Source organism: Muntiacus reevesi, chromosome 17 (assembly GCF_963930625.1).
Source record: "Muntiacus reevesi chromosome 17, mMunRee1.1, whole genome shotgun sequence".
In the NCBI taxonomy this organism is placed as follows: Eukaryota; Metazoa; Chordata; class Mammalia; order Artiodactyla; family Cervidae; genus Muntiacus; species Muntiacus reevesi.
Genome location: NC_089265.1, coordinates 60857423 through 60884687, shown reverse-complemented (window position 1 = coordinate 60884687; position 27265 = coordinate 60857423). Strand labels below are relative to the sequence as shown.

Below are 27265 nucleotides of genomic sequence, written 5' to 3'. Positions count from 1 at the left end.
GAAGCAGCAGTTAGAACCAGACACGGAACAAGGGACTGGTTCCAAATCGGGAAAGGAGAACATCAAGGCTGTATATTGTCACCCTGCTTATTTAACGTCTATGCAAGGTACATCATGAGAAATGCCGGCTGGATGAAGCACAAGCTGGAATCAGGATTGCCAGGAGAAATATCAATAACCTCAGATATGCAGATGACACCACCCTAATGTCACAAAGCAAAGAGGAACTAAAGAGTCTCTTGATGAAGGTGAAAGGAGAGTGAAAAAACTGGCTTAAAACTCAACATTCAAAAAACTAAGATCATGGCAACTGGTCCCATGACTTCATGGCAAATACATGGGAAACAATGGAAACTGTGACTGACTTTCTTTTCTCGGGCTCCAAAATCACTGGAGATGGTGACTGCAGCCATGAAATTAAAAGATGCTTGCTCCTTGGAATAAAAGCTATGACCAACCCACACAGCATATTAAAAAGCAGAGACATTGCTTTGCCTACAAAGGTCTATATAGTCAAAACTATGGTTTTTCCAGTAGTCGTGTTTGAATGTGAGAGTTAGATCATAAAGAAGGCTGAGCATTGAAGAATTGATGATTCTGAACTGTGATTTTGGAGAAGACTCTTGAGAGTCCCTTGAACTGCAAGACCAAACCAGCCAATCCTAAAGGAAATCAGTCCTTAATATTCATTGGAAGGATTGATGTTGAAGCTGAAGCTCCAATACTTTGGCCATCTGATGCAAAGAGCTGATTTCATTAGAAAAGACCCTCAAGCTGGGAAAGATTGAAGGCAGGAGGAGAAGGGGATGACAGAGGATAAGATAGTTGGATGACATCACTGACTCAATGGACGTGAGTTTGAGCAAGGTCCAGGAGCTGGTGAAGGACAGGGAAGCCTGGAGGGCTGCAGTCTATGGGGTCGCAAAGAGTCGGACATGACTGAGCAACTGAACAACAATTAGGTGTATAAACAATACAGAGCAGATACTTGACTACTACTTTCTGAATGAACACTTCTACTTCCACAATAGATGTCCTGGATCCAACTCTTCCTCTCCTTGGCCTGAACTTCAATAGCTTTTATGTACCTCCATTCTTATCCTCTTCCAAAGTAGCTGCTAATGACTTGCGAGGAATCTGTACTCAGGTTTTCAGGGTTTGCTTTTCAAGTTCGAGCTACTGCTAACACCAAACTCCACCTGGGTTCTTCCAGTTTTCTAAGAATCCTGCTTCCTGCTAGGGCTGCATTCTTTTACACTCCAATTTGGAAAATGCCTTAAAGGGAAAACCCAGGATGAATGTGGAGCTAATTTCCAAGCTTCCCTCCTCTGAGTGATCCTGCCTGTGCTGACTGTTCTGATGTCTTCAAACAATATATTTGTTAAGTTTTCAGATGTTTTTGGCAGACGAGCTGTTCAAAAATACGGGTTCATGGTGAGAACTGACGCTTAGTCACGAAAGTCTCTGGTTGGTAGCTCTTTACCATGATTTCTTTTTTTACATCTTGAATATTTCTTTTTTATGTATCTTTTTTTTTCTTTTTTTAATGTATCTTTAAATAGTCCATCAATGGTTACTTTATATTGTGTTTTTAATGTTTTTGATAGAAATTTGTTTATTGTTTCCGTTGACTCTCCTTGACGGTACATTGCTTCCTTATGTGTTTGGTGATTTTTCAATGTGAGATCATATTTGGTCTGTTTCAATATATATGGGCAGGAGGGGAAGGGGACGACAGAGGGTGAGATGGTTGGATGGCATCACCGACTCCATGGACATGAGTGTGAGTGACTCCAGGAGTTGGTGATGGACAGGGAGGCCTGGTATGCTGCAGTCCATGGGGTTGCAAAGAGTTGGACACGACTGAGCAACTGAACTGAACTGAATATATATGAGAAGTTTAAAGCGAAGCTATTTTCTCTAAAGAGAATTTGTGTCTGTGTCTGCTGAAAGGCAGGGTGGGCTACAGACCTGGGACATCTCCAACCATTTTTGGAAATTATTTCTAGATCCTCCACCATTTATTCCTGCTTGAACTATACTATCTCTGATTCTAAATAATGGTACTTTTGCATGACACACAAAACCAAACACGGTGCCCAGGTTTGATGTGGGCAGAGTAGAGTGTTAAAGAATGATTACCACCCTTGTTCTGGAAATTCTACTAATACTAGTATAGCTTAACTAGCATCCTACTAACACTAGTATAGCTTAACTAGCATCCTACTAACACTAGTATAGCTTAACTAGCATCATACTAACACTAGTATAGCTTAACTAGCATCCTACTAACACTAGCATAGCTTAACTAGTATAACTTAACTAGTATCCTGCTAACACTAGTATAGCTTAACTAGCATCCTACTAACACTAGCATAGTTTAACTAGTATAACTTAACTAGTATCCTGCTAACACTAGCATAGCTTAACTAGCATCCTACTAACACTAGTATAGCTTAACTAGTATAGCTTAACTAGCATCCTACTAACACTAGTGTACCTTAACTAGCATCCTACTAACACTAGTGTAGCTTAACTAGTATAACTTAACTAGTATCCTACTAACACTAGCATAGCTTAACTAGCACCCCAGTCACACTAGTATAGCCTAACTAGCACCCCACTCACACTAGTATAGCCTAACTAGCACCTTATTCACACTAGTATAGCCTAACTAGCACCCTACCAACACTAGTATAGCCTAACTAGCACCCTACCAACACTAGTATAGCCTAACTAGCACCCTACCAACACTAGTATAGCCTAACTAGCACCCTACCAACACTAGTATAGCCTAACTAGCACCCTACCAACACTAGTATAGCTTAACTAGCACCCTACTAACACTAGTATAGCTTAACTAGCACCCTACCCCCACTAGTATAGCCTAAGTAGCACCCCACTCACACTAGTATAGCTTAACTAGCACCCTACCCACACTAGTGTGGCTGAGATGACTCACGGCTTTCGGCAAACACAGCAACAGAGACGGGGAAATGCATAACTATCAGAAAGCTGCGAGACCATCAAAGTTGTTATTTATGAAATCAGTTATGTGAACTGTGACATGTAAATCATAGTTCCATTTATTCTCTGACACTAAAGAAATCACTACTTGAAAAAACAAAGGAGAAACAAAATGCAAATGGAAACAAGGTGCTGCATCTCACCAGGGACTTCACAATTCACACGTCTGGTTGTGCACTCCCCTTTCAACTTTTTTCACACTCTGCCTCTACAAAAATGTCATGTGATTAGATCATCAACTTAAACTCTCTTTTTTTCTCGCATGATCCATTTGATGTGCAATTTAGTTTCCCCTAACCTACATTTTTGAAGTTGAGTTTTAAACCTAAATGAATCACAATGAAAAAAAATCTAGAGTGTATTAAATTCTTAGTACTGGGGCTATTCCCAATCTGAAATGTTTACTTTTTCATGATAACAAGTTAAATAGAGTTACCCTTCCTGACTGAATACTTTTAACAGCTGACAAGCTTAGGTGAAAGGTTATAGATACCTGAGCAGTAGTTAAAAGAGAGATTGAAAATGAGGGAGAATTCTTTTAAATTACTGTAATGAAAAGCAAATTCAAGAGCAATAACTTTGGAAATAACCTGACAGACCCAATTGATAAGAGCTTGTAACTAGCATATTCAGAAGTACATCTTAATGTCAATCTTTTTTTATGCTTTCAGCTAATGAAAAGGTATTTTTCTAACCCCTCAATTAATGAGCTATATCTGGTTCACATTTCTTAATGGGAAATAACTAATAGTTTCTGCTGGATCTAACTAATTTTCATTGCTTTTTGTTCCAAAAATACGTATCTAAAATAACAAAGAGAAAAATACCAGGCACCAGAAATACATTTTATAGACCAAAATTTCATGGTGAGAAAAACTGTTTTCAGGTAAAAAAAATCTTCAAATAAGTTTAGAAGCTTCCCATTTAAAAAAAATTTTGATATGCTTAATCCTAAAAAAACTGAGCTCTTAACAAGCCTTTAAAAATTTGAAATAATTTATACTAGCAATAGTCTTAAATTTTAAAAAATTTAAAAATACGTTTCAGAAAATAAACTTATGCTTCTAATGCCACATATTTTACAAGACTACAGCTTTTTATTGTAAAAGGAACACTCACTAAGGAAAACATTTTAAACAATGAGAAGTACTAAAATTCATATATATTCCCATTGTTTCAATCCGACCACTACTGACTATTATTGTTTGGCTGTGCTTCACATGTATGGCCTCTGGGATCTTAGTTCCTGCTGCTGCTAAGTCACGTCAGTCGTGTCCGACTCTGTGCGACCCCACAGACGGCAGCCCGCCAGGCTCCCCCGTCCCTGGGATCTCCAGGCAAGAACACTGGAGTGGGCTGCCATGTCCTTCTCCAATGCTTGAAAGTGAAAAGTCAAAGTGAAGTCGCTCAGTTGTATCCGACTCTTCGCAACCCCATGGACTGCAGCTAGTTCCTGACCAAGGATCAAACCCATGCTTTCTGCAACGGAGGCTCAGAGTCCTAGCCACTGAACCACCATGAAATTCCCAAACCCAACCACTATTGACAATTTAGTGTGGTAGTTTTCTTTCTTTCTTTGCCTTTTCCAATGCATAAACTGACTTGTAATACAGTTTAATATAGTCCAATTATACTATCCATGTAATTTTATTTCCTTTTCTCCAGTTTAATCTTAGATAAGAAAATAAACTTCATTGCTTGAGGAACAAGAATAAGTGATGGTTATCTATGCTTACTCTGCAGTTTAAAGACTGCAGTTTTTGAGAAAACATGAAAATAAAGTTATAAAGCTGAGATTTCTTAACCATCTGTCCATCACACAGTTCCACTAATCAATTTACAAATACCACAGAAAAGGCTTACTCTTCACAGTAATTTGACTTCTTACCTTTTGAGCTGCAAGATGGAGGGCAGTTCTCTGGCTATGGTCAGTTTTATTAACATCTGCTCCTGCTTTCAGCAGAGTATCTGCACAATCCAGTCTGTCAGCCAACACACAATACATAAGTGGTGTTCTCCCAAACTGATCTTCTTTGTCTTTAAGGGCAGAGTTCCCTGTGAGGATAAGAAACAAATAGTGATATTTGATAAATATTGTTGTTATCACTAATATCACTAGGAACTATATTTACTAGCTGTTTCTTATCAAGTACTCGGGTAAATGCATTAAATATACTACTTCAGTTTTACTCACCCTATGAGAGAGACAGTACCATACCTATATTACAGGAAATTGACACTCAGAGGAGTTGGGTAATTTTTTCACCTTACACTGAAAGTAGATGGTGAAGCTAAAATTTAAACTGATGGCTGACTTTAAGTGGTATGGTCTTAACTACTATGTTATACTAAATTAACATTTTGAGATATGAGGTTATTTTTTCCCTCCCTCACTCTTTGTCAAAAAAAAAAAAAAAAATTTAATGTAGACCATACACTCGGAGAGGGCAATGGCACCCCACTCCAGTGCTCTTGCCTGGAAAATCCCATGGACGGAGGAGCCTGGTAGGCTGCAGTCCATGGGGTCGCAAAGAGTCGGACACGACTGAGCGACTTCACTTTCATGCATTGGAGAGGGAAGTGGCAACCCACTCCAGTATTCTTGCCTGGAGAATCCCAGGGACGGGGGAGCCTGGTGGGCTGCCGTCTATGGGGTCACGGAGTCGGACACGACTGAAGTGACTAGAAGCAACAGTAGCAGACCATACACTAGGCATTGTGGTATGTTTCTGAGAACAATAGAAACGAATCATGATTGACGTCCTGTTCTAGACAATAAGGAACAAGTGCATAATACCATGATCCTTCTGCTAATTAAAACTAAACACCCCAGGAAAAATAAATGAAAGGAAGGCCAATTGGCTAGAGAACAATGAAACTCCAGGAAGAATCTGGCGATGAGTTCTCAGGCTTGGGTTTTTTGCCTCCTATGTATACAGACAGCCTGGGTGCTAAAGTGGCCAGAACACCAGAAACACCAAGAGGCCCATTCACAAAATCCCCCAGAAGCCTGTTCTCTCCATCCAAACATGAGGACGACAGCAGCTCTGCAGCACTGGAATCTTCTGGCTAACTCCCTCTGTTCCAAGCACATGTGATAACAGACTGCACCTCTTTCCTTTCCATCTGACTCTGCAGAGACTGCGGGGGAGGAGGCCTACGAAGCATTACGCCCTGAGCCAGGCAAAGGACAGCAAGGAGGTGTCACCTTATCCCTTCTCAACTGAACAGTGGAGAAAAGAAAGGAGGAGAAAGCAACTCTTTATATCAGTGCATGATGCCACGGATAACTTTTAGCAGGCCACGTACGGAACTGACCAGTTAAAATAGAAAAAGCTTTGAGAATTGAACTCTTAGTGGAAATCTGCCCAGGTTCTAAATTGGCCAGGGTATTACAAAAGTGGGGCAGACCAGAAAATAACTTGCAAGAGCTTTGAAAATTTTTGACTTTTGAATCACAGTCCACAAAATTGGAACAAAATGTTCATTCTAACCTAAACAGATTATCAGTTTACTAAAATAGGAGATTTAAATAGGATTCAGAGTCTTTACCATAATACACAATATGTTCAAGATTTAATCCTAAATTACTAGACGAACCAAACGTCAGGAAAATATTAAGTAAAATAATAAACAGGCACCAAAATTGTGATGGTACAGATATTAGAATTAGCTGGCAAAGATTCTCAAGCAGTTGTCATAAAAAGTCTGATAAGCAACTATGAATGCCCCTGAAGCAAATGGAAAATCCAAAGCCTCGGCAGTGAGAGCAAACATAAAGGCGGGCTCGGTGGGACTTCTCTGCTGGCCCATTGCTTAAGAATCCATCTGCCGATGCAGGGGACACAGGTTCAACCCCTGGTCCAGGAAAATCCCAGAAGTTGTGGAGCAACGAAGCCCGAGTACCACAACTACTAGGCCCACACTCTAGGGGCGGCATGCCGCAACTCCGAGAGCCCGTGAGCCGTGGAGCCCACGCTGAGCGGCGCGAAAGGCCGCTGCAGTGAGAAGCCTGCCCGCCACGCCAGGGGAAACCCGCACGCGGCAACCAACAGCCAGCGCAGCCAAAAAAAGAAATAACTGAAAGTAAAAGAGCGATGAACCCGGCGAAAATGCCACAATCATGACATCTCTAAAGTAAGTAAAAACCAAATAAAATGGCCAAAATGAAAATCACATTAAACAGGCACATTTTCCCTGGATTGGGAAAATCCTCTGGAGGAGGAAATAGTATTCCTGCTAGGGACATCCCGTGGAGAGAGGAGCCTGGCAGGCTACAGCCCACAGGGTCACAAAGAGTCAGACGCGACTGGGTGACTGGACCACATACACGCACGTGGGTAAATGGGACAGGCACACCAGTAAAAAGGTTTTTTAAAAAAAGAGAGAGAACCTAACTGCATGCTTGTGGGCTATCTATTTCATACATAGTACTGTGTATATTTTAATCCCAAGCTCCTAATTTATCCCTCCCTGATCAACTGGTTTTTGATAAAGGTGCAAAGGCAAACCAACAGATAATTTTTTAAACAAATGGTACTAAAAATATTGGCTATCCACATATAAAAACAAAAAAACAAACCAAAACCTATACTTCTTACCATATACACAAATTATCTAAAAATCAATAATAAATGTAAATGTAAAATCTCTACAACTGCATAAACCTTTTAGAAGCAAACAAAGGTAAAAGATCTCTGCAACTTTGAGTTAGGTGAATTCTTAGAGATGATACCAAAGAAAAGTCCTTTACAAAACCGATAGATGGAATTTCATCCAAACTTCAAACTCTATTTGAAAGACACTGCTAAGAAAATAAAAACACAAGTCACAAAAAGTTGGAGAAAATATTTGTAAAACACATATCTGACAAAGCCTTCTATCCAGAATAAAGAACTCTCAGGAGCGAATAATAAAGCCGACAATGAAATTGTAAGGTGGCCAAACGGTCTGAATAGACATTTCACCAATTAAGCATGTGAAAAGATGCTCAACATCATTGATACACAGGAAAATAACACATTCAAACCACAATGTGATACTACCACACATCTATTAGAAAGGCTAAACCAAAACCAAACAAATCTGTCAATAACAAATTCTCGGTGAGGATGTGGAAAAACTAGAACTCAGATTTTGCTGGTAGGATTGGTATCATAAACGTCACAGCCACTATGGAAAACTGTCTGCCAGTTTCATAGTAAGTTAAATATACACTTACTACATGGCCCAATAATTTCATCAAGTGTTTAGTACACAGGAAAAATAAAAGCATGAAGGCTTACGTTCACATAAGAACCTGCATGTGGATGTTTATGAAAGCTTCATTTATTAGTACTAAAACCTGGAAACATCTCAATTGTCCTTCAACTGGAAAATGACAAAAGAAACTGAAGTAAATCTATACAACAAAACACTGCTCAGCAATAAAAAGAAATTAAGTACTAATCTACTTAGTAACATGGAAAAATCTCAAATGTATTATGCTAAGTTAAAGAACACAGTCTCAAAGGGTACATATATGATTCATCTACATGGGTTTCCAGAAAAGGTAAAATTATGGGACAGCATACCAGTGGGATCCAGGGGCTGAGATGTGGGGAGGGATTGATGATGAAGGGACATGGGAAAATTTGGGGTGTGATGGACCTGTTCTACATCTTGACTGTGGTGGAAATTGCATGACCACATGTTTGCTAAAATTAAGTAACTACAGACTGAAAAAGCATAAAATTGACTGCATATATTGCATTAAAACTCCAAAAACTTTACTTTTAAACAACAAAAAAAGATACCGTAACACTTTAAGTGAAAAAAATTTACTTTCATCACAAACGATCAGATATCCATGTACTGGCTGAGGGTAATCATATATGAGTTGAGCATGAGGGAAGGCAGTTATTTTTAAGGTGTTATAGCATGAACTGCTAACAGAGGAAGAAAACTGACCACACAAAATATTTGCTTTGGGGAAATACAATTGCTAAATGAAGAAAGAGAACATGTCACACTTTGGTCTGAGTTATTTTTGCCTGAAACTAAGCTGTTTTAGCTCTAAATATTTCAGTATATATTTGAATCTTGGGTGTATTGGGACCCCGAAGTACTTCATACCTTCTCCAATAACTCATTTTGCTGATCCATGTTTCCATGTATGCTGCTAATAAAGCAAGAAAGGTAACTGCTCTTGAAATTTGAAAGAGCCTTACAAAATACTCGTCTTCCCTGGTGGTTCAGATAGTAAAGCATCTGCCTACAATGCAGGAAACCCGGGTTCGACCCCTGGGTCGGGAAGATCCCCTGGAGAAGGAAATGGCAACCCACTCCAGTACTCTTGGCTGGAAAATCCCATGGACGGAGGAGCCTGATAGGCTACAGTCCGTGGGGTCGCAAAGAGTCAGACACGACTGAGTGACTTCACTTCCCTCACTACAAAATACTCAGGTCATGTATAGTAACTCCTGGAAGTGAAGACCCAGGTCTCCCACACTGCAGGCAGATTCTTTCCCAGCTGAGCCATCAGGGAAGCCCAACTCTTGGAAGAGGCAGGTTTTTGTTCTGTATCAGAATCTTGGTTTTAAAGATGGAGGTAAGTTTTTAATTTGACTCAACATATCTGATAATAGAAGCCCCTATGCATAAGTCTTCTGAGTGGTCATGCAGTGCTAGGTATTATTCTCTATACAAAGAGCTCCAATATCTAATCCAGAAGATTCCAGAGATTCTATCACTGCATTTATAGATATGGACTCATTTAAGCCCAAATTCATTAACAGAACTGAAATGTATTACAGGTAGAGCATGTTCCTTTTATCATTTGAGTCCTTCTAGAGTGAAAAATGACACTTACAGAGCATCAGTTCAGTTCAGTCACTCAGTCATGTCTGACTCTATGCGACCCCATGGACTGCAGCATGCAAGGCCTCCCTGTCCATCACCAAGTCCCGGAGCTTACTCAAACTCATGTCCATTGAGTTGGTGATGCCATCCAACCATCTCATCCTCTGTCATCCCCTTCTCTTCCCGGCTTCAATCTTTCCCAGTATCAGGATCTTTTCAAATAAGTCAGTTCTCCGCATCAGGTGGCCAAAGTATTGGACTTTCAGCTTCAGCATCCGTCCTTCCAATGGATATTCAGGACTGATTTCCTTTAGAATGGACTGGTTGGATCTCCTTGCAGTCCAAGGGACTCTCAAGAGTCTTCTCCAACAGCACAGTTCAAAAGCATCAATTATTCAGTGCTCAGCTTTCTTTATGGTCCAACTCTCACATCTATACATGACCACTGGAAAAAATGTAGTCTCTAGCTTATTGTCTTTCATAATTGACAGACACTCTCAATCCGCATCTTATTTGTTAGTATTAAGCAAAGACAGTAGTACTTACTGTTAGCAAGATAATGGTAATTCATGCAATAATTTCCTCCTAGAGAAGCATCCTTCCTCAGAAGTTTGAATAAGGGAGAGTATTCAGGATCGGTGGTCATAAGAATGAACGTGAGAAATGGAGGCAGTCGGCACACACTGGGGTAGTCCTGAATGATTAGATTTCTCGGGGCCAAAGCAGAGCCAGAACCACGGGGTTAACAGGTCACTCTGCATCCCAGGGCAGCCGTTTCGCTCTTAGAAAGTCAGCTGTAAGATACAGGGAAAGCCTTCTCTTCATCCCCTGACATACTTTGGTTTTCTGTCATTGATATTTATATTTCCCAACAGGGAAGGTTTAATTTGGTTGTCACCACCATCCAATATGCTGGGCCTATAAGGAACATTTCTGCATCTGGGGCAGCTGAAAGCATGTATCCCTCAGTTTGACTAGAGAAAGCAGCGCTTAGCCTCCTCACCTGGGTCCTGCTTTGAGTGGCTTTAAGGGGATGGTGGCTCTATGCTGGTTTCCAAGTGGTGAGCAGCCCATTGGGTTCTGAGCTTCCTGCTAAATGAGAGTAGCTGAGAAAGGCCTGTTCCTTTAACTAGCTATCCTACCCCTTTCCTTCGTCTCCTTGGTTACAAGATTCGGCTGATGCCTGTTCAGTCTCCAGCACAGCTGCTTCTGATGAACAAATGAGATGATTCACTGTTTGGAAGTGTTTGGTAACTGCAACATGTTGTGCAAATGTAGGACTTATGATGTGAACTAGTACTCACAGGACAGCAGTCACTTAAATTTGCATTCCTATCAGGGACAGCTAATACAGGAAGCAGCTGGCTAGTGTGCTGTGTTGTTTTAATTATTCTGGCAACTGTGGAGGTAGCCTTTAATCCACCACCAACTGCGGCTGGCGCTCTGCATGTGCCATCTACACCCAGTTCAGGAGGCTGAGCTGGAGCTGTGATAGGAAGCCCGCTGCTCTGCTGCAGTCGGCTATTTTAAGGCTAGATGAAACAGGAGATCTCTGTACAGACTAGTACGTGCAGAAGCCAGAGCTCAACTCCAGCGTTTAGAGGCAATGACTGTTACATGGAGTGACAGCTATGCCACTCTGCACAATAGCTATGGCATCATACTGTCCAACACAAGTGAATTCAGCGTTCTCTACAGATATCTTATTTGATTGTTCTGAAACGTTACCTTTGTGTGGGATCAAAGATGCATTTATCTCCTTTCACCTGCCTCTTACTTCATACCTTTCAGGTTGCCACAATCTTGGGAAGACATTTGTGGTGATTTAAAAATTATCTGCTTATTTTCATAGAGGCCACATGGGAACAATGGAAAGAAGACAGGACCCATAATCCAATGACTTGGTTTGAGTTTCAACTTCGTGGTTACCAGCTATGCAGCTAAACTGCTTAACTGCCGAATCTGAGTGTCCTGATATAAAATGAGAATAACAGCATGGGAGGGACATATATTTTGAGGGTACTTGAGATTTTACAAAATATTTTTACATATTATCTCATTATCATTGTTGAGCTATCTTAAAATATTATTTACACTCATCGCTATTTTCAAATTATCATAGTTGCTACATCTGCCATTAGATCTTGCTATTTATTGGTTAAAAAATGAATGGAAGTATATTGCTACATCATAATTTTAAAATACTTTGATAACTGTATTTTGATACAGCTGATTTTCTCTGCATTCTTGTTACGTAATATTTAAGCTCTTAAAATACATGTTTCTGAGAAGGGGGTTCCTTTCACCAGATTGCCAAGAGTTCATAGCACAAAAATGTTCAGAAAAGTCCAAACTAGATAACCATTAACTTCATGAGTCAAGGTTTAGAACTAATCAACTTTCTTGTCTCCCTCTTATGTTCGTCTTTCTCTATGTGCTCATACACAAGAATGTTCATTATATGTAGATATATCTACCTATACATGGAGGCCCTATAGTTTAGTATTTAAAAGCATGGACTTTACAACCAGTCTTGCAAGCTTCAATCTCAGTTCTGTTCTTTATTAGACAAGTTACTTAATCTCTCCACATCTCAGTATCCTTACCTATAAAATGAGGGAAGTAAGAGTACCCCAAACTCTTCGTGGTGTTTTGTTATTAAATGATTTCAGGTGTTACAAAACATTTAAGATGGTGTTTATATAACATAACTTTATGAATGCTGGCTGATTTTATTATCATTATCAGTATAGATGCACACGCCTGTAAGCACATTTGTAAACACATACATGTGCAGGCTTCCCTGCTGGCTCAGACAGTGAAGAATCTGCCTGCAATGTAGGAGACACAGGTTTGATCCCTGGGTTGGGAAGATCCCCTGGAGGAGGGCATGGCAACCCACTCCAGTGTTCTTGCCTGGGGAATCCCATGGACAGAGCAGCCCAGCAGGCTACAGTCCATGGGGTCACAAAGAGTCAGACATGACTGAGCGACTAACATTTTCACTTTCATGTATGTAAGCAACCTTTTATAAAACCTTTAATGACCATAACATTTAAAGTCAGGGTAAAGGAAAAAGTAACCTGAAATAACGTCACTGCTCGATGACTTATGGGGCTCCCTGCCACACCTAACTACTGTGTTGGGAGATGCTATAAACAAAGAGAAACAACGATTCAGAGAGATTTATGTAAGTTCACAGCACGGACAGGTCAACAAAAGTTACAGTAGAATCAGAAATGGTGCTTCCTGGCTACCTTACCACTGCAAATAGCCCAGACACTTTTAGCAGTGATGCCAGGACCCATCATCACACACAGTGAATATTTACAAATTATCTTGTTTGGTTTTTACAAAGAAAGCAGGATCATTCTTTATTAGCACCTAGAGATTTTTCATTTTCAGACAGTTCTGAAACTACACAAGATTTGATCATTTTACTGTTAAGTCCAACCTGATATAACAAGAACAAGTTACTATCTATTGTCTGCCATGTGTGATGCTAGATATTTTACATTCCTTATCTAGTTTAACTGTCCCACAGGCACAGTATTATAATCTATAGTTTAAGATGAGGAAAGAGGCTCAAAAAGGTTAAGTGGTTTAAGCCAAGGTAATATAATTAATAAATAACAAAGCCAGGGCCTTCTTTGATGGGTCAGTGGCTACGACTCCATGCTTCCAATGCAGGGAGTCTGGGTTCCGTCCTTGGTCAAGGAACTAGATCCCACATGCTGCGATGAGAACTGGGCAACTGAAAGACCCCACATGCCTCAACAAAGATCAAAGTCCTGTGGCTGCAACTAAGACGCAGGACAGCAAATAAATAGATTACTTAATTAAAAAAAAAGACAAGGCCAGGATTAAAATCTCAGGTTTATCTGAATCTACGATCTGTATCCTTTTTACTATATTACACTGTACAGTATTAAAATGAATTGACTAAAATATATTATTCACAATACCTCAATTAAAGTATTCAATTAAAGTATTTGAGCTTAATGTTAACAGAAAAATCTACACATCTATAAGTGATAGTCATAGCATGAAAGGATTTTACTATGTATGTTTATGTTTTTAGGGCCCAGTACTGAGTCCTAATTCATCTGAATCTAGGACGTAATAAGCTATGTTAAAACATTAATCCACTGTATTAGGTTAAACACTAAGAATTGCCACTAAAATGATGTCTCATTCAGGTAAAGCCTCTTCCCTTCTCCTCCAGGACAATGGGCAGCACAGAAAGTGTTGGATTTAATTAGCTGTGTATGTAGAAAGAGATGCTCATCTGTTTCCATGGAGTCACACACACCACGACACGCTTCTCCATGGAAACAGAGAAGGGAAAACAGAAAACGCTGAAGTGAATGAATTCATCGAGCAGTTGGTGAGCAAAGATTGAAGGAAAAAAATAATTCATCTGTAGTACTATGTTACTAGTTTAGAAAAGAGAAACAGCATATACTTAAGAGATCATCATTTATGCTACATAAAAGAACATATAAGATACACTGAAATTTAAGATAATCTTTAAGATAATCTTAATACTAAAAAATAACATTATTTGGTGGGAATATACAAATGTTAGGAAATACCACAGAGCAAAGGTATTACTGTCTTTGAACAGAAGACAGAAATGGCAGATTTCTTAAAAGGTGAACAATATTACAGCTCAAAGTCAGTAATCAGTAAGGGATTTCTTAGACAACACAATAAAATACATAGAACTGACATAAATACATTTATCAGTTCTGCATTTGTTTCATATCGTGATTGCTTCTTTTTCAGGAATTTTTTCCTTTGGAGATATAAAATTATAGAAATATTTCAAGTTTTATTATGTAACACATTAATTTATATGATTGAGCCTATTTAAGTGTTTCTAATTTACAACATACTGCACACTTTGTTCCCCTTGATAATTATATTTCATGTTAAAATAATGAAAGAGTTATAAAATATGTTTTCTTGAGGAATTCTGATTTTGAATTTTTTTTCCAATGAACTTTAGCCCTAACTTGTCTCTTAATTCAATTTAAGTCAATTCAGATTTAATCTCAGCCCTCTAAATGATTACAGACTTAGTGGGAGGAAAGATACTTAAAACAATGATAATAATTTTCATTCACTTTTTCAACAAGCATTTCTCATGTGCCTACTATGTGCCAACCACTGTGCTGGATTTTGTGTGTATAATGATGACTTCAGCAGACCTGGTCTATACTCATGGAGGCTATTAAATTAGAGAGGCAAGAGATGTTAAAATAGTCAAACGTACACACACACAGTGATGACCTGAGATAAATCCTAGGAAAGAAAACTGAAGAGTTCCAAGAGAAGACACAGTGAACAGACTTCACTGAGATTCATGGGCAGAGCAGGCTTCTATGAAGAAGTGACCTCAATGATGAGATCTGAAGGATGAGTAAAGGTCAGCCAGACAGAGAATGAGGAGAATAGTATTTTAGGCAAAATCTTTTGAGATGGAAAAGGGCTTACAGATTTGAGAAATGAAAATAAAGCAGGTTTTTCTAGGAAGAGAGTGGTGAAATGTGAGGTTGGAGAGAAAAAGAGGTGTAGTTTTAAAATTTTGTTCCAAACACAATGGGAAGCAAATCAAGTGTTTTGAGCTCGAAAGTGATATAACTGAATATACAATTTTTAGTACAAGTAAACATGGAACATTTAGGAGAAAAGTCCAAAAAAGGCAAAACTAAACTATAGAGTCTAAGACACATGACTAGGTGGCAAAACGACAATATAATTATCACATAAACGTCAAGACGGCACATTACGCCAAGCGGGAAGGAAGAACGAACTGGGCTTCTGGAAGAACAAAGTCCTCTTCTCCGACCTAATGTTGACTACATGCACTTTTGCTTCTCATTTATTCGTTAAATTGAACATTTAAGTTCTACGGACTTCTCTATACATATATTTCAAAATAAGAACGTATATTTTCTTTTCTTTCAGTAAAATATAGATGGAGATTAAAGATGTGGGGATAAAGACTGCAGATGTCTCAAGAAGCTTGGTTTTGGTGACAGAGGTTGATAACTGCCCCCATGCCACTCTCTCATTCTTTCTTTCTGGGAACTGAGCACCCGGAGTTTTAGCTAGGCGTGATGCCACTCCGGGAGAGAGAATTTTTTTTAGCCTCTTTGTCCTAGGCGTGGCTCTAACTCCACCCACTTCCAGGGTGACAAATTGCTACCCGGCACCCTCTCTTTCCCCCTTCCTGCTGGCTGGGCTCTGACAACAGCGGAAGAATCTGCCTTTGACCCAAAGACGGAAGCCACATGCCAAGAATGGCAAAGTAAAGCCCTGACAACATCCCTGGGTGATTTTGTAAAGCAGAGATGTCTCTCCACCCTAGACTGCCAACTCACCTTTGTTCTGTTATGAGAATGAAATATACCTCTATGTTATTTAAGTCACTGTTAAAGCAGTTTAGCCCATGTACTCATACATTTACACAAAGGAAGACAGACAAACATGGCAATACCTAGAGGGGATACCTAGAAGGAACAGAGACGGGATTTTTAAATAATGGAGCTAACAGAGCAAGTTTATCTTCAATGCAGATAATTTCAAATAGAAGAAAAGGTTGATGAAGTAGCAATCCGAGGTTTAAAAAAATGAAACAAGATCCCCGAGAAGACAGGACGTAGGGAGAAACTATCTTTGACAGAAAGGGATATTTGCTCTGTTTTAGCAGGAAGAGAGAAGAAGATGGGTGACGCTGTAGGCTGACACAGTTGTTGGGCTGAAAGTTGGGAGAGTTCCTATTGAGTGTTTTCACTTTCAGTAAGAAGCATAAAGCATTAGCTGAGAAAGGGAGGGAGGGAGATATGGCAGTAGTCAGTTTCAGTAGACAAAAAAGGCATGGGACACTCACATGGAGAAATGTAATATGATGAGCAGAGAGTCTTGAGTGCCTTTCTGAAGTGGGTAGGCATGAATCTAAGGTGTTACCAATCTTCCAGACAGGTTAAATTGCTGAGGGCTTGACAGAGGTAGATGGATTAGGTCCATCCAGAGCTGGGATTGCAACAGCCAGGTGTCACAGGTGAGAAGAAAAGGGAGTTCTTCCAAGAGAAGGATCTTAATAATAGACTGTGGAATCAGGGCTGAATAGAAAGGAAAGTAAAAACAGAAGAAGAATGACGGTCAAAAGTGGAAAAGATAATGGACAGGAGGACTCAGGGACACTGAAAAACTATCATTCTCATTAGTAAGTGAGCTGGAACTAAGAGTTTTAGTTGAATGGTGGGTGTTTGAGTGAGAGATTCAGAGGTGGTAGAAGACATCAAATTCAAAGAGTAACTGAATGTAGATAGCTGAGGTGAAGTGAGGATCACATCTCTGACAGAGAAGAGAAATCTTTACAGAGAATGTGGTAAAAGAACTTTGAAGATGAGTTGGAGTTTGCTTAGCAGAGAAGAAGGTAAGGGGGTAGAAGGTTAAAAAAGGGGAGAGGGAATAGATGCATAGAGGAAACAAAGACAAAATTTATGTCATATTGAGGAACAGAAAGCCTAGTCACCAGATGGGGTGCATGGGTAGAAATTCCTGGAAAAACGAGACATTCAGAGTGAAAATAAATTCTAAAGGAATAGGCATGGAGGTTCAAGTAGTGTTGACTTTAAAGACTAGGCTGTCAATCGTGATGTCAGTAGACGTTTAGTGGTATGTATCAAGATTACAAATAACAGAGACTTTTATATTATTTATTTTCTTTGGGACTAACGACTTGTAACTATGCAGATTTGTGATTCTTGCAGTCCTGGAAAATTCTCAGCCACTGTCTTTTTCCTGTTCACTTTATTCTCTAGAACTTCTCTAGAAGTTCTTCTAGAACCTCCATGTTGGACCTTTCTCTCTATATAAGACAGGGTGACCACTATCAACTTCAATCAGCTGAATCAATAAGAACACTTAACCAATTTAAAATCACTGAAGTTTAAATCATCTGTAAACATTACTTTGGGCATACATTAAATGTTATAGATCATTATCTAATATCTCATTCCAGATCTCTGTTCTTACAGAGTTAGTAAAAGACAAATGCATTAGTAAAAGACAAATGCATTCTCGTAGCACCTGAGAGTACCCATACAGTTCAGTTCAGTCGCTCAGTCGTGTCCGACTCTGCGGCCCCATGGACCGCAGCACGCCAGGCCTCCCTGCCCATCACCAACTCCCGGAGTCCACCCAAACTCTTGTCCATCGAGTCAGTGATGTCATCCAACCACCTCATCCTCTGTCGTCCCCTTCTCCTCCTGCCTTCTATCTTTCCCAGCATCAGGGTCTTTTCAAATGAGTCTGCTCTTCACATCAGGTGGCCAAAGTATTAGAGTTTCAGCTTCAACATCAGTCCTTCCAATGAACACCCAGGACTGATCTTTAGGATGGACTGGCTGGATCTCCTTGCAGTCCAAGGGACTCTCAAGAGTCTCCTCCAACACCCCAGTTCAAAAGCATCAATTCTTCAGCACTCAGCTTTCTTTATAGTCCAACTCTCACATTCATACATGACCACTGGAAAAACCATAGCCTTGACTAGATGGATCTAGATTTGATGCCAAATACACAGGTATTTCTCAAGTACTTCTCATCTAATCTAAAAACCACAGTTTTAAGTTTCAGGACTTAATTTCTTTCTTGTCCAAGTCTTGAAACCAAATATAAAAATTATGTATTTCCACTAAGATGTGTGAGTAAACCGCAAATTAAAACTAAAATGAACAAATTTCCTTAGGACAAAGAGTTATTTTTTAAAGTTTCTGTACTTAAAGAGGAGCGTGGAGCTTACCTACGATAAGCTTGTGAAGAGCACCCTTATCTCCATTAATAGCAGCAGCATGAACTTGGGATGCTAATGAAGAACCGGGAAAGAACAAGTTCTCTGACCTGTTCATAGTCCTCTCAACAACTGGAACAACCTGAAACAATGATGCAACCAATAAATATCCGCAGGAAACACTTCTGAAATCCATCTCACCAGTTATAAATGGGTATGTTATAAATATGACTTACTAGAAACACTTCTCCAGGATTCAAAATGCTACAGTCCTAGTTTTAGAAGAGATATAAGGAGCAAATCAGCCGAACTTCTGTACAAGTTGCTCATCTGTAAAATGAAAGGATTAGATGCTTCTAAGATGCTTGTTAGGGGTTGAGAGGAAAAAAAAAAAAAGGCTAAGTATTTAACATTAGACCCAGGGTTCAAAAGGCACAGTGACTGGCTAATACAGGTGATTTGACTCCATGTAATACTAAATATTAGAACTGATATTGGGACTAAAGGTTACGGCCAAGTCACAAAATAGATAATGATATACACTTTTCAGGTTAGAATTACCTAGATTTAAGTGCTAAATTAGAAGGTACCTCATTCTTTCTATCATGCCCACAAAAGGAGGCATTTTTATTTGTTCTCCTCTTGTGTTCACCAGGGAAATATACCTAGATAGAGATCTTGACCTCAGGAACTTAACTTGGAAACCACACTATTAGGATAAACCATGTTTCATTAAGGAAAATTTTGCTGACTGGTCATTTGATATGGTTTGATAGACTCTTCTAGAAATGCATTAGCTGCATAGGGAAACAGTACATTCCCTATCATAACAGTGCTTAAACAGAGACTGGATTATGTCAGAAAAGGAGCAGGAAGAATTCAAGTACCTGATGGAAGGAAAGAGTAGTTTCATCAATGATCATAACCTTGCATCCTAAACTTAAGATGTCCTATCAAAGTTTCAAACTTGAACTTGCAAGGATAAGGGAAATAATAAGTACAAGAAACTTGGGGAGTGGTAAGTAACACGGCAAACGGGAGCATGTGTACCTATCTAAAGGGAGAAGCTGTTAATTAGCTATAGCTAATACCTATCAGAAGGGTAAGTAAGCCCTCTTCTGATTTTAAAAAAATGAAACTCCAATCCCTGTGACTCTCTTTTGTAAAATAAATTTATTACAGTTCATGAGCTTGATTGTCATGGACAAGGATTACCGGTTATTTTAAAGTGAAAAGTATTTTCTTAATTTTGTAAAGTTCAGCTCTTCATTGCTTTATTTTGCTGACAATTAATTAATTAATTAATTTCAGTTAACGTGTTGGCAGAAATTATGGGCTTTTTGAGAGACTTCTGTCATGTCTGAGCAAGTCTGTCATGTCAGAAAAACCAGTTATATGCAGGATTAAATTAAAGTGACTTAAAGAAGCTGCAAAACAGGGGTGGAGGTTAAAACACAGAAGAGTAATTATACTTGGGTTCAAGGTCCAGTTCTTTAATAATATGCAGTGTAAACGTAGGCTACCTCAGCTCTGCCTTCCCGTAAAATATGAAAGAGGAAATCAGTAGACCATGCAAATTCATTTAACAGGTTGAGTGCCAACTATGTGCTACACACTGTTCTAAACTCTAGACATTGTTCTGCACTTTAGATCACTCCAGGTGATCAGAGTTTTGGACACATCAGAATCACACACAAAAAAAAACTTTTGGAAAATAAACTAAAAATTTTATCTCAGTTATATATATTTATATATATATCTCATCTCATAATTCTTAGCAACTTAGTACAGAAACAGGTAGATAGATGGTTTTCAGTGAATGCTTGTTGAATGAAAAATCAGTCATAGGCTGAGCACTAAGTCCAGAGGGTGACCAGGGTCAAAGTTTAGTTTCTTGGAGTAATGAGTTCATACTCATCTGTCTCTGATCTTTTGTAACTCCTCATTTCTATTTACCAGAGAGGTTGGTGAGCGGTTAACAGATAAGAACACCAGACTAGGAGAGAGGAGACCTAAATAAAACTCTTGACTCCATCACTATTTAATTTTGTCAGCCTGAGAAATCCTTTAAAAAAAAAGAAAAAGAAAAAAACCTCATATGTATACAAAAAAATTTTAGCGCTGTTTTTCATAAATTTTTATAGATCAAAACCTCTTGGTTATGAAATTCTATACAACGCAAAGGTATCATCATCATTAACTAGGTATAAAACAAGCCAGGGTAATAAACGCTCTAATAATAACTACAGAAAACCAGCCGTGCTGTAGCAGCAGGACTGTTAGTCGCTCAGTCATGACTGACTCTTTGCAACTCCGTGGACTGTAGCCCGCCAGGCTCCTCCATCCATGGAATTCTCCAGGCAAGAATACTGGAGTAGGTAGCCATTCCCTTCTCCAGGGGTTCTTCCCGACTGAGAGATAGAACCCAGGTCTCCTGCATTGCAGGCGAATTCTTTACCATCTGAGACACCACGGAAGCCCAAAGTGCTGCAACAAGCCACGGAAGAGTAATTGTGATTAGGACCAAAGGATTGGTTGTTCGGGAAGTTCTCAGAGATGGTGACTGACATCAAATCGGGGTCTCCTGCATCGCAGGCAGATTCTTCAGCAGCTGAGCCACGGCACGCTCAGTTGAGACAGCTTGGCTACAACTGGGGCACGGCGATCTGGTTAGGTGTTCGTAAATGAATCTGGAGAGCTAGCCGGGCCCAGGATAAGTTCCTTAGCTGCTTGGCTAGCGAGTGTGATCATCCTCTAGGAGTGATCCACGCATCAGTGGCAATCACTCTCGCACTAGGCTTCCCGGTTTACAACGGGCTTCCCCAGTCCATCCCATAACTTACTCCTTACAGGAGTCCAAAGTGACAGTTACGGGTAAGTCATTAACACATTCCACTGAAACCCAGCACGGGGGTGGCTCTGACTTTGCAACGCCAGAACTAACGCAGAGAGAAGAGCAAGGAGGCAGGAGGCCAGTGACTGGAGGTTCAGGCCACAGCTCAGGCCAGGAGGGCCGAGAGTCTGAGGCAGGGCTAAGCGCTGCAGACCGATAGAGCCTCCCCAGCCAGGCCCCCTCTTACTCACCGTCGCCTCCTCCAGGACTCACGTCCTGGGGGCGGCTCCAGGAGGCACGACCCCCGCTGGGCCGCCCCTCCTGCCCGGCCAGGCCACTACATCCAGCTGGGACCGAGCCCCCCGAGTTGAAAACTAGTGGAACCCCTCGGAAGGCGGAGCGAGGCTCTTGACGGCACAGCCTTCTGGGAATTGTAGTTCGCGTCCTCTACCAACTCTCCCCACGCCCTTTCTATCCCACAAGGCCCCGCGCGCGGCCGACTTGGTGGACCAGGCCCGAGGGCTTGCTGGGAAAAGAGTTCCGTGCGTTTGATGACGTGCTCTTTGAGAATGGCGCGGGACTACATGTTCCGGCGGGCTCTGCGAGAGGCAGGACCCGGAAGTGAGGGTGTGCGAGGCCTCTCTGGAAGTTGTCCCGGGTGTTCGCCGCTGGAGCTCCGGGTCGAGAGGACGGGGTCCCGGTGCCGGGAGAAGCCTCCACTGCTGCCGGCGCCCGGAGCCCAGCGCTTTCCTATCCTAACCCAACCTCCTGCAGCCCCAGACGCCAGCGCCTGTCCCTGCCGCGGACTCCGGCGTTACCATGATTCCTGCCGTCTTCCTATCCTTACCCGACCTCAGATGCTCCCTGCTTCTCCTGGTGAGTGAGTGAAGGAATGACAGACCCCCCGATAGACGGCCTGCGGCCTCCCGCGCTTGCCGCGGGGGCCACAGCTGCTCCCACCCTTGCTCTCCCGTTCTTGCTCCTGGTGGCGAGGAGTGCACCTCCCCCGCTGCCTCATTCTCAGCATCCGTCTGTCCGCCTCCCAGGCCCCGGTTCCTGAGGCCTGAGAAACCGCGGACGGAGAATGAGACCTGGAAACCCGAGAGTTAGCCCTGGAGAGGAGTCTGTGAGGGTGGGGGTCACGGCGAGCGGCGCCCCTTCCCCCGGCGTGCGGGGGTTGTTCCAGTGCGGAGGGCTCATGAACTTGGTGGTGGTCCGTGTCCAGAAGGTCGCGGCGTAGACCTTCTGTTCCCTCCCACCCCCTTTGGGAACAGTGTGAGGCCGACAGGTGCTGGGGTCTTGTGAATCTCGCTCTTGAGCGCTGAAACGGCGCCCGGGTCGGCGGATCCCTCTGTTGTGGCTCGATAGGATTGGCTGAGAACCCGGAACTGGAAGCTGGTTTGGTGTCCACTGGGGAAGGAAAGGTTTGAAGGGTGGAGGCTGTGATTAGCAGAAAGCCTCAGCTCAGAGCCTCCCTCACATCTGGTTGTACTGCCCCTCTCCACCCCGAAATTTAAGCAGAGCTGTTCTTCAGGCTCCTGATTGGTGAATGACCAGGTTTTCTGCAGACATATGCACTTATTTCTTAACTCCCTCACCGGCTCAGCACCATCCCATGTTGCAAAGGAAGCTTCCCCCTCTCTGTCTTCCTCCAAAGTACATCTTGAGTGTGCAACCTGAGTAATCCAGGCTGCAGGTCAAACTGAGACAAAAGTGAAGGACTAACTCCATGCGGCAAAATGATGTACTTTTAATTGAACTGTTGTTATAACACGATGTTTGAAAGTACTTTAATTGTAGTAGGTTTTTATAAAGCTAAATTTAAGTTGAACATTAAGTTAAAATCACTCTTGACAATGTAAGAAATATAATTCAGTGACTCACAGAAAGTCATATAGCTGGTTACTGGCAGGACTGGGATTTGAAGCAAGTCTCTTGACTCACAGTGATTATTCTGCCACATCACGTTAAATTTTTAATGTTTGTGTTTGAAATAGTTTCTCTCTGCCTGTCCCCTCTCTTCTTGTTTTCTCTTCTCTCCCCTCTCCTTCCCCTCTCCTCCCTCTTTTCTCTGTGATTTTCAAGTCATATTCAAAGGCCAGATCCAGTACTTGGACTTTATCAGAGGAAAAGTGCTATTAAAAAACTAAAGGGTATGTCAAAATACTTTTGAGAACTAAAAGTTGCGTATAAACATGGTCATGTTACATGATGAAGTATCCTGTTGTCATTTCTCATAGAGTAAGGAGTGGTTTCTCTATAGAGGAAAATATTCTGTAGAGAACTATTTCTTGGTAATTGCATCATACCCTGTGGGTCTTTTTCTTTTGGAGTACTAGAATAATACTCAGAGACCACTCTATCTTTAAGGGTAATAGATACTCATCTTTCCATATCCATAAAAATGGCCAGAATTATGAGTTGTTTGCCAGAAATTACTTCTAGGTTACAAAAAATATGAAGGTCAAAAATCATAAGAGATTGAAAAGAAAAGGTGAAATACTGATTAGGGAAACTGTATCAGATTCACTGTTTGACTGTAGAGCTAAATTTAAGAAAGAAAAATAATTTGTTTTGAAATAACATGCTTTTTATAGAAAGCCTACAAATGTTGTTAAGCATAAAAAATTTTTTTTCTAATACTTTTAAAATCTTGTTAACATTTTGTATACTTACCTCTAAATAAATGTAGCAGAATAGAAGGTATTTTAGAGAATAAAGGTTAACCTATAAAGGTTAATAGGCTGGAAAATAAAGCCTATGAAAAGGTTTAGTAAGCCAGAGTTACACGTGGAGCTAAATTCAGTTCGAACACAGTGTTTACCAAAGTAGTTTTAATAATCATTTGCCAGTTAGCAAATATTTATAGAACATCTGTCTGATCACAATTTGAATTACTTATCTAATTGGCAGTTCTGTTCTTGTGATGGAACCTGCTTACTCAGTAACCCACCTGTCTAAAAATACATCCTTTATTTTCTCTAGTGTACTTTCTTCCTCCTCCTTCCAGCTTCTCCTCTCAGACTTCAAGTTTATTCCCTCCCACGTTCAGCCATTGAATATCTAAGTTCCCACTTAGCTGAGGTCATTTTTTTTCTCTCCCTTAAATGGCATGCTCCAAAAAGCCATATATTCTATTACCACAATGATTTTTTTTCAGGCAAACTATACCTCCGCCCTGAAGAACTAGATCTGTTTAGTGGTGTTCATTAGATAACAGCTGAAACATAAAATCCTAAACTTCTGTGGGCAGGTAGTTCCCTCCCCACCCCCACCTCTATCTCAAAATGATTTTGGGATTTATCATTCTCTGCCTTAAAAGCCTTTCTGGGATGGGTAACTAAGCATAAAAGTTCAGTGTGACAACATTTTCTTCCCTGAGCTTTTATGTATAGATAGCTTTAAAGTCAGGGTCTTAGACAATGAGTTCTTGTATTTTGGGCATGCTTTTTGAAACACACCCTTTGCCTTTAAATTATTTTTAAACTCCACTGAATTTGCAACGTCTTGGGCAAAGTCAGGTATTGTAGACACACTGATTTTGGGTAAATCAGAAAAGGTATTTGAGTCACCTGGCAAATGCAGAAAAGGCCTAATCCTCCCGGTACCTGTACTGTACCTCATTGTATTAGTACTGTTATGGTTTGAATTGATCCATTAGATGTGCGATTATAACTTTAGTTCCTAAACTGTACAATCTCTGCCTCTATAACTGCTTATCATATTTCGTGGATGATTTGAATCCTGGAGCAACATTTCTCTACTAAAGCTCCATGTATATAATGTCTGGATTGGGAAATTCCTTCTCAGTTGTGTGTGCTTTTAAAGAGAGCCACCTGAATCAGTGAAAAAGCACCTGACCAGATATATCATGGCACTGTCTTTTCATTTTGCTCTGTGAGAGTCTTTACTTGGCAGCTCATAGGATAAGTTAAAGGGATGTTTCATTTATCACTAACCGAAGAATCAGTTACTTATCAATTGGCTCTTTTCTGCTTATCTTTCTGAGATGGGTTTACTCAGGATTAAAAGTGATAATTTTCCCCTTAAATTATTTATTTCTTAATGGTTCTTCCTGCATTGGTTTTGTACACGAGTTTTGAGATTGTGAGATAAGTGAAATAAGACTAAGTTGGAATGAAGTTGTCTGATATAGCCTAAACTGACTTTTCTGTGGTTCACAGATTATAACATTCTGCTCCAGTTACTTTATGGAAAAGGCTTTCTCGTTAATCTCTTGATGGTTAGGTTTATAGATCATGAGTTGTTACTAGCCCTAATTGCCTTGTGCCTGGACATTAAGGCTTTTGACATTATTGTTCTCCTGGTTTGTTCAATATGTATAAGAAACCAAGAAGTGTTTGCTTAGGGAACTAAGTAAATCAGAGAGCTAAGTAAATATTTATTTAACTAAACTCTTTAAATACCTTAAAAAATAAGTACTGTGGAATTCAGAGATGTCAGCTTTAGCCATTTGTGGCCATCACAGATACTGATTGCTGTCGTCAGAAAGCGTACTTCTGGATACCTGGGGCTCCATTTATGACTCTGTGGGTCATTTGTCCCGTTGATATGGCTTGCTCCAGATCAGTGGTTTACAGAACCTGGTTGCTCATTGGAAGCATCTGGGCCAAATGTTAATACAGTTCTGTGCAGGCCCTCTGCCAGGCTGCTGTATCTGGGGGACCCAAACATGGCTTGTGTTTGTCTGCTTCGTTTTTAGTTCCCAGGTCATTTGTTTTTTCTTTAGTATGTCTCTCCCTGAAAGATAGGAATTAAACAGTAAAGCAGAAAACAGAGTACCATTGTCACAAGTAGAAAAAGTAACAGAAATTTCTTTATATCATCAAATACTTAGTGTTAAGATTTTCCTGTTTCAAAGAGAAAAATTTTTTTTAACAAATCGAATGTTCAAAGCAGGAGCCGTGTAAGGGCCATACATCCCAGTTGGATTATACATCTCTTGTAAAATTTTTACATCTGTGGCTTCTCTCTCAATCTCAATTTTTTTTCCCTTGTAATTTATTGCTGCGAAAACTGGGTCCTCTGTCCTGTGTTGCTTCTCACTTTCTGAGTGTTACTGATTATGTCCTAGTGGTGTGATTTCATGTTTCTCTGTTCCATTTATTCCCTATACATTTGTAGTTAACTTTATGTGGGCTTAACCACCAACTCAATAGTTAGGTTCATTTGTTTTTCAGTTTTTAAAAAGTTATTTTCTAATATATAATTATCGATATTTAAGGTTTACTGCTTCCAAAGCAATCTATAAAACAAACTACATTTACGGAAGGCTAACTTCTATCCCTGGTCTAGTCTATTCTCTTAATTTCCTCCTCATATAAGAAACCTTAAAAATTTTTTTTAAATTTTTAACTCTTTCTTTTAAAAAGAAATGTAAGCGTTCTACTTGTATCTGTATATCTGTGTGTTTCTCCATCCCCTTTGTAAACTCTGGTACATTATTCATACTTTCTCTGCCCACCTCACCCTCTCCCCTCTTAAACTCTGTAAAGTGTATCCTAGAGTGTAAAGTGTATTCAGGATAGAAATATTCCTTATTTCTTCTAAACTGTTTATTTCTCCTCTGGGTAGATGTGGCTACTATTGTTCCCATTCTTTTGCTTTAACAAAGATGTTAAACTACTTTCAGAACTACTTTTGCTAGTGTATCTTTGAGATATTAATAGATTCCTGTAATTGAAGTTGCTCAGACAAATAATAAATGTAACTTTGTAGATGTTGCTAGATAGTAGAAATTC

General features: G+C 40.3%; 2 protein-coding genes across 7 annotated transcripts in view; one reads left to right on the top strand and one right to left on the bottom strand.

Moving 5' to 3' along the window:
* Nucleotides 1-21944, bottom strand: part of INVS (inversin) — a 127319-nt gene extending 105375 nt beyond the window's left edge. The window contains exons 1-4 of one of the 6 annotated variants that reach the window (XM_065908397.1): nt 21755-21944; nt 18907-19000; nt 18683-18812; nt 4916-5082 (exon numbers count right to left, since the gene is read on the bottom strand). In XM_065908397.1, coding sequence (XP_065764469.1) covers nt 4916-5082; nt 18683-18788 — 273 coding nt within the window. In that variant the 5' untranslated portion in view covers nt 18789-18812; nt 18907-19000; nt 21755-21944. Of the gene's footprint in view, nt 1-4915; nt 5083-9982; nt 10313-10413; nt 10662-18682; nt 18813-18906; nt 19001-21754 lie in introns of those variants that run through there. The other 5 variants (XM_065908395.1, XM_065908398.1, XM_065908400.1 and 2 more) reach the window with 5 other exon arrangements.
* Nucleotides 21945-22128: 184 nt separating this feature from the next.
* Nucleotides 22129-27265, top strand: part of ERP44 (endoplasmic reticulum protein 44) — a 91368-nt gene continuing 86231 nt past the window's right edge. Inside the window, exon 1 of the mRNA XM_065908145.1 lies at nt 22129-22379. Coding sequence (XP_065764217.1) covers nt 22323-22379 — 57 coding nt within the window. The 5' untranslated portion in view covers nt 22129-22322. The remainder of the gene's footprint in view (nt 22380-27265) is intronic.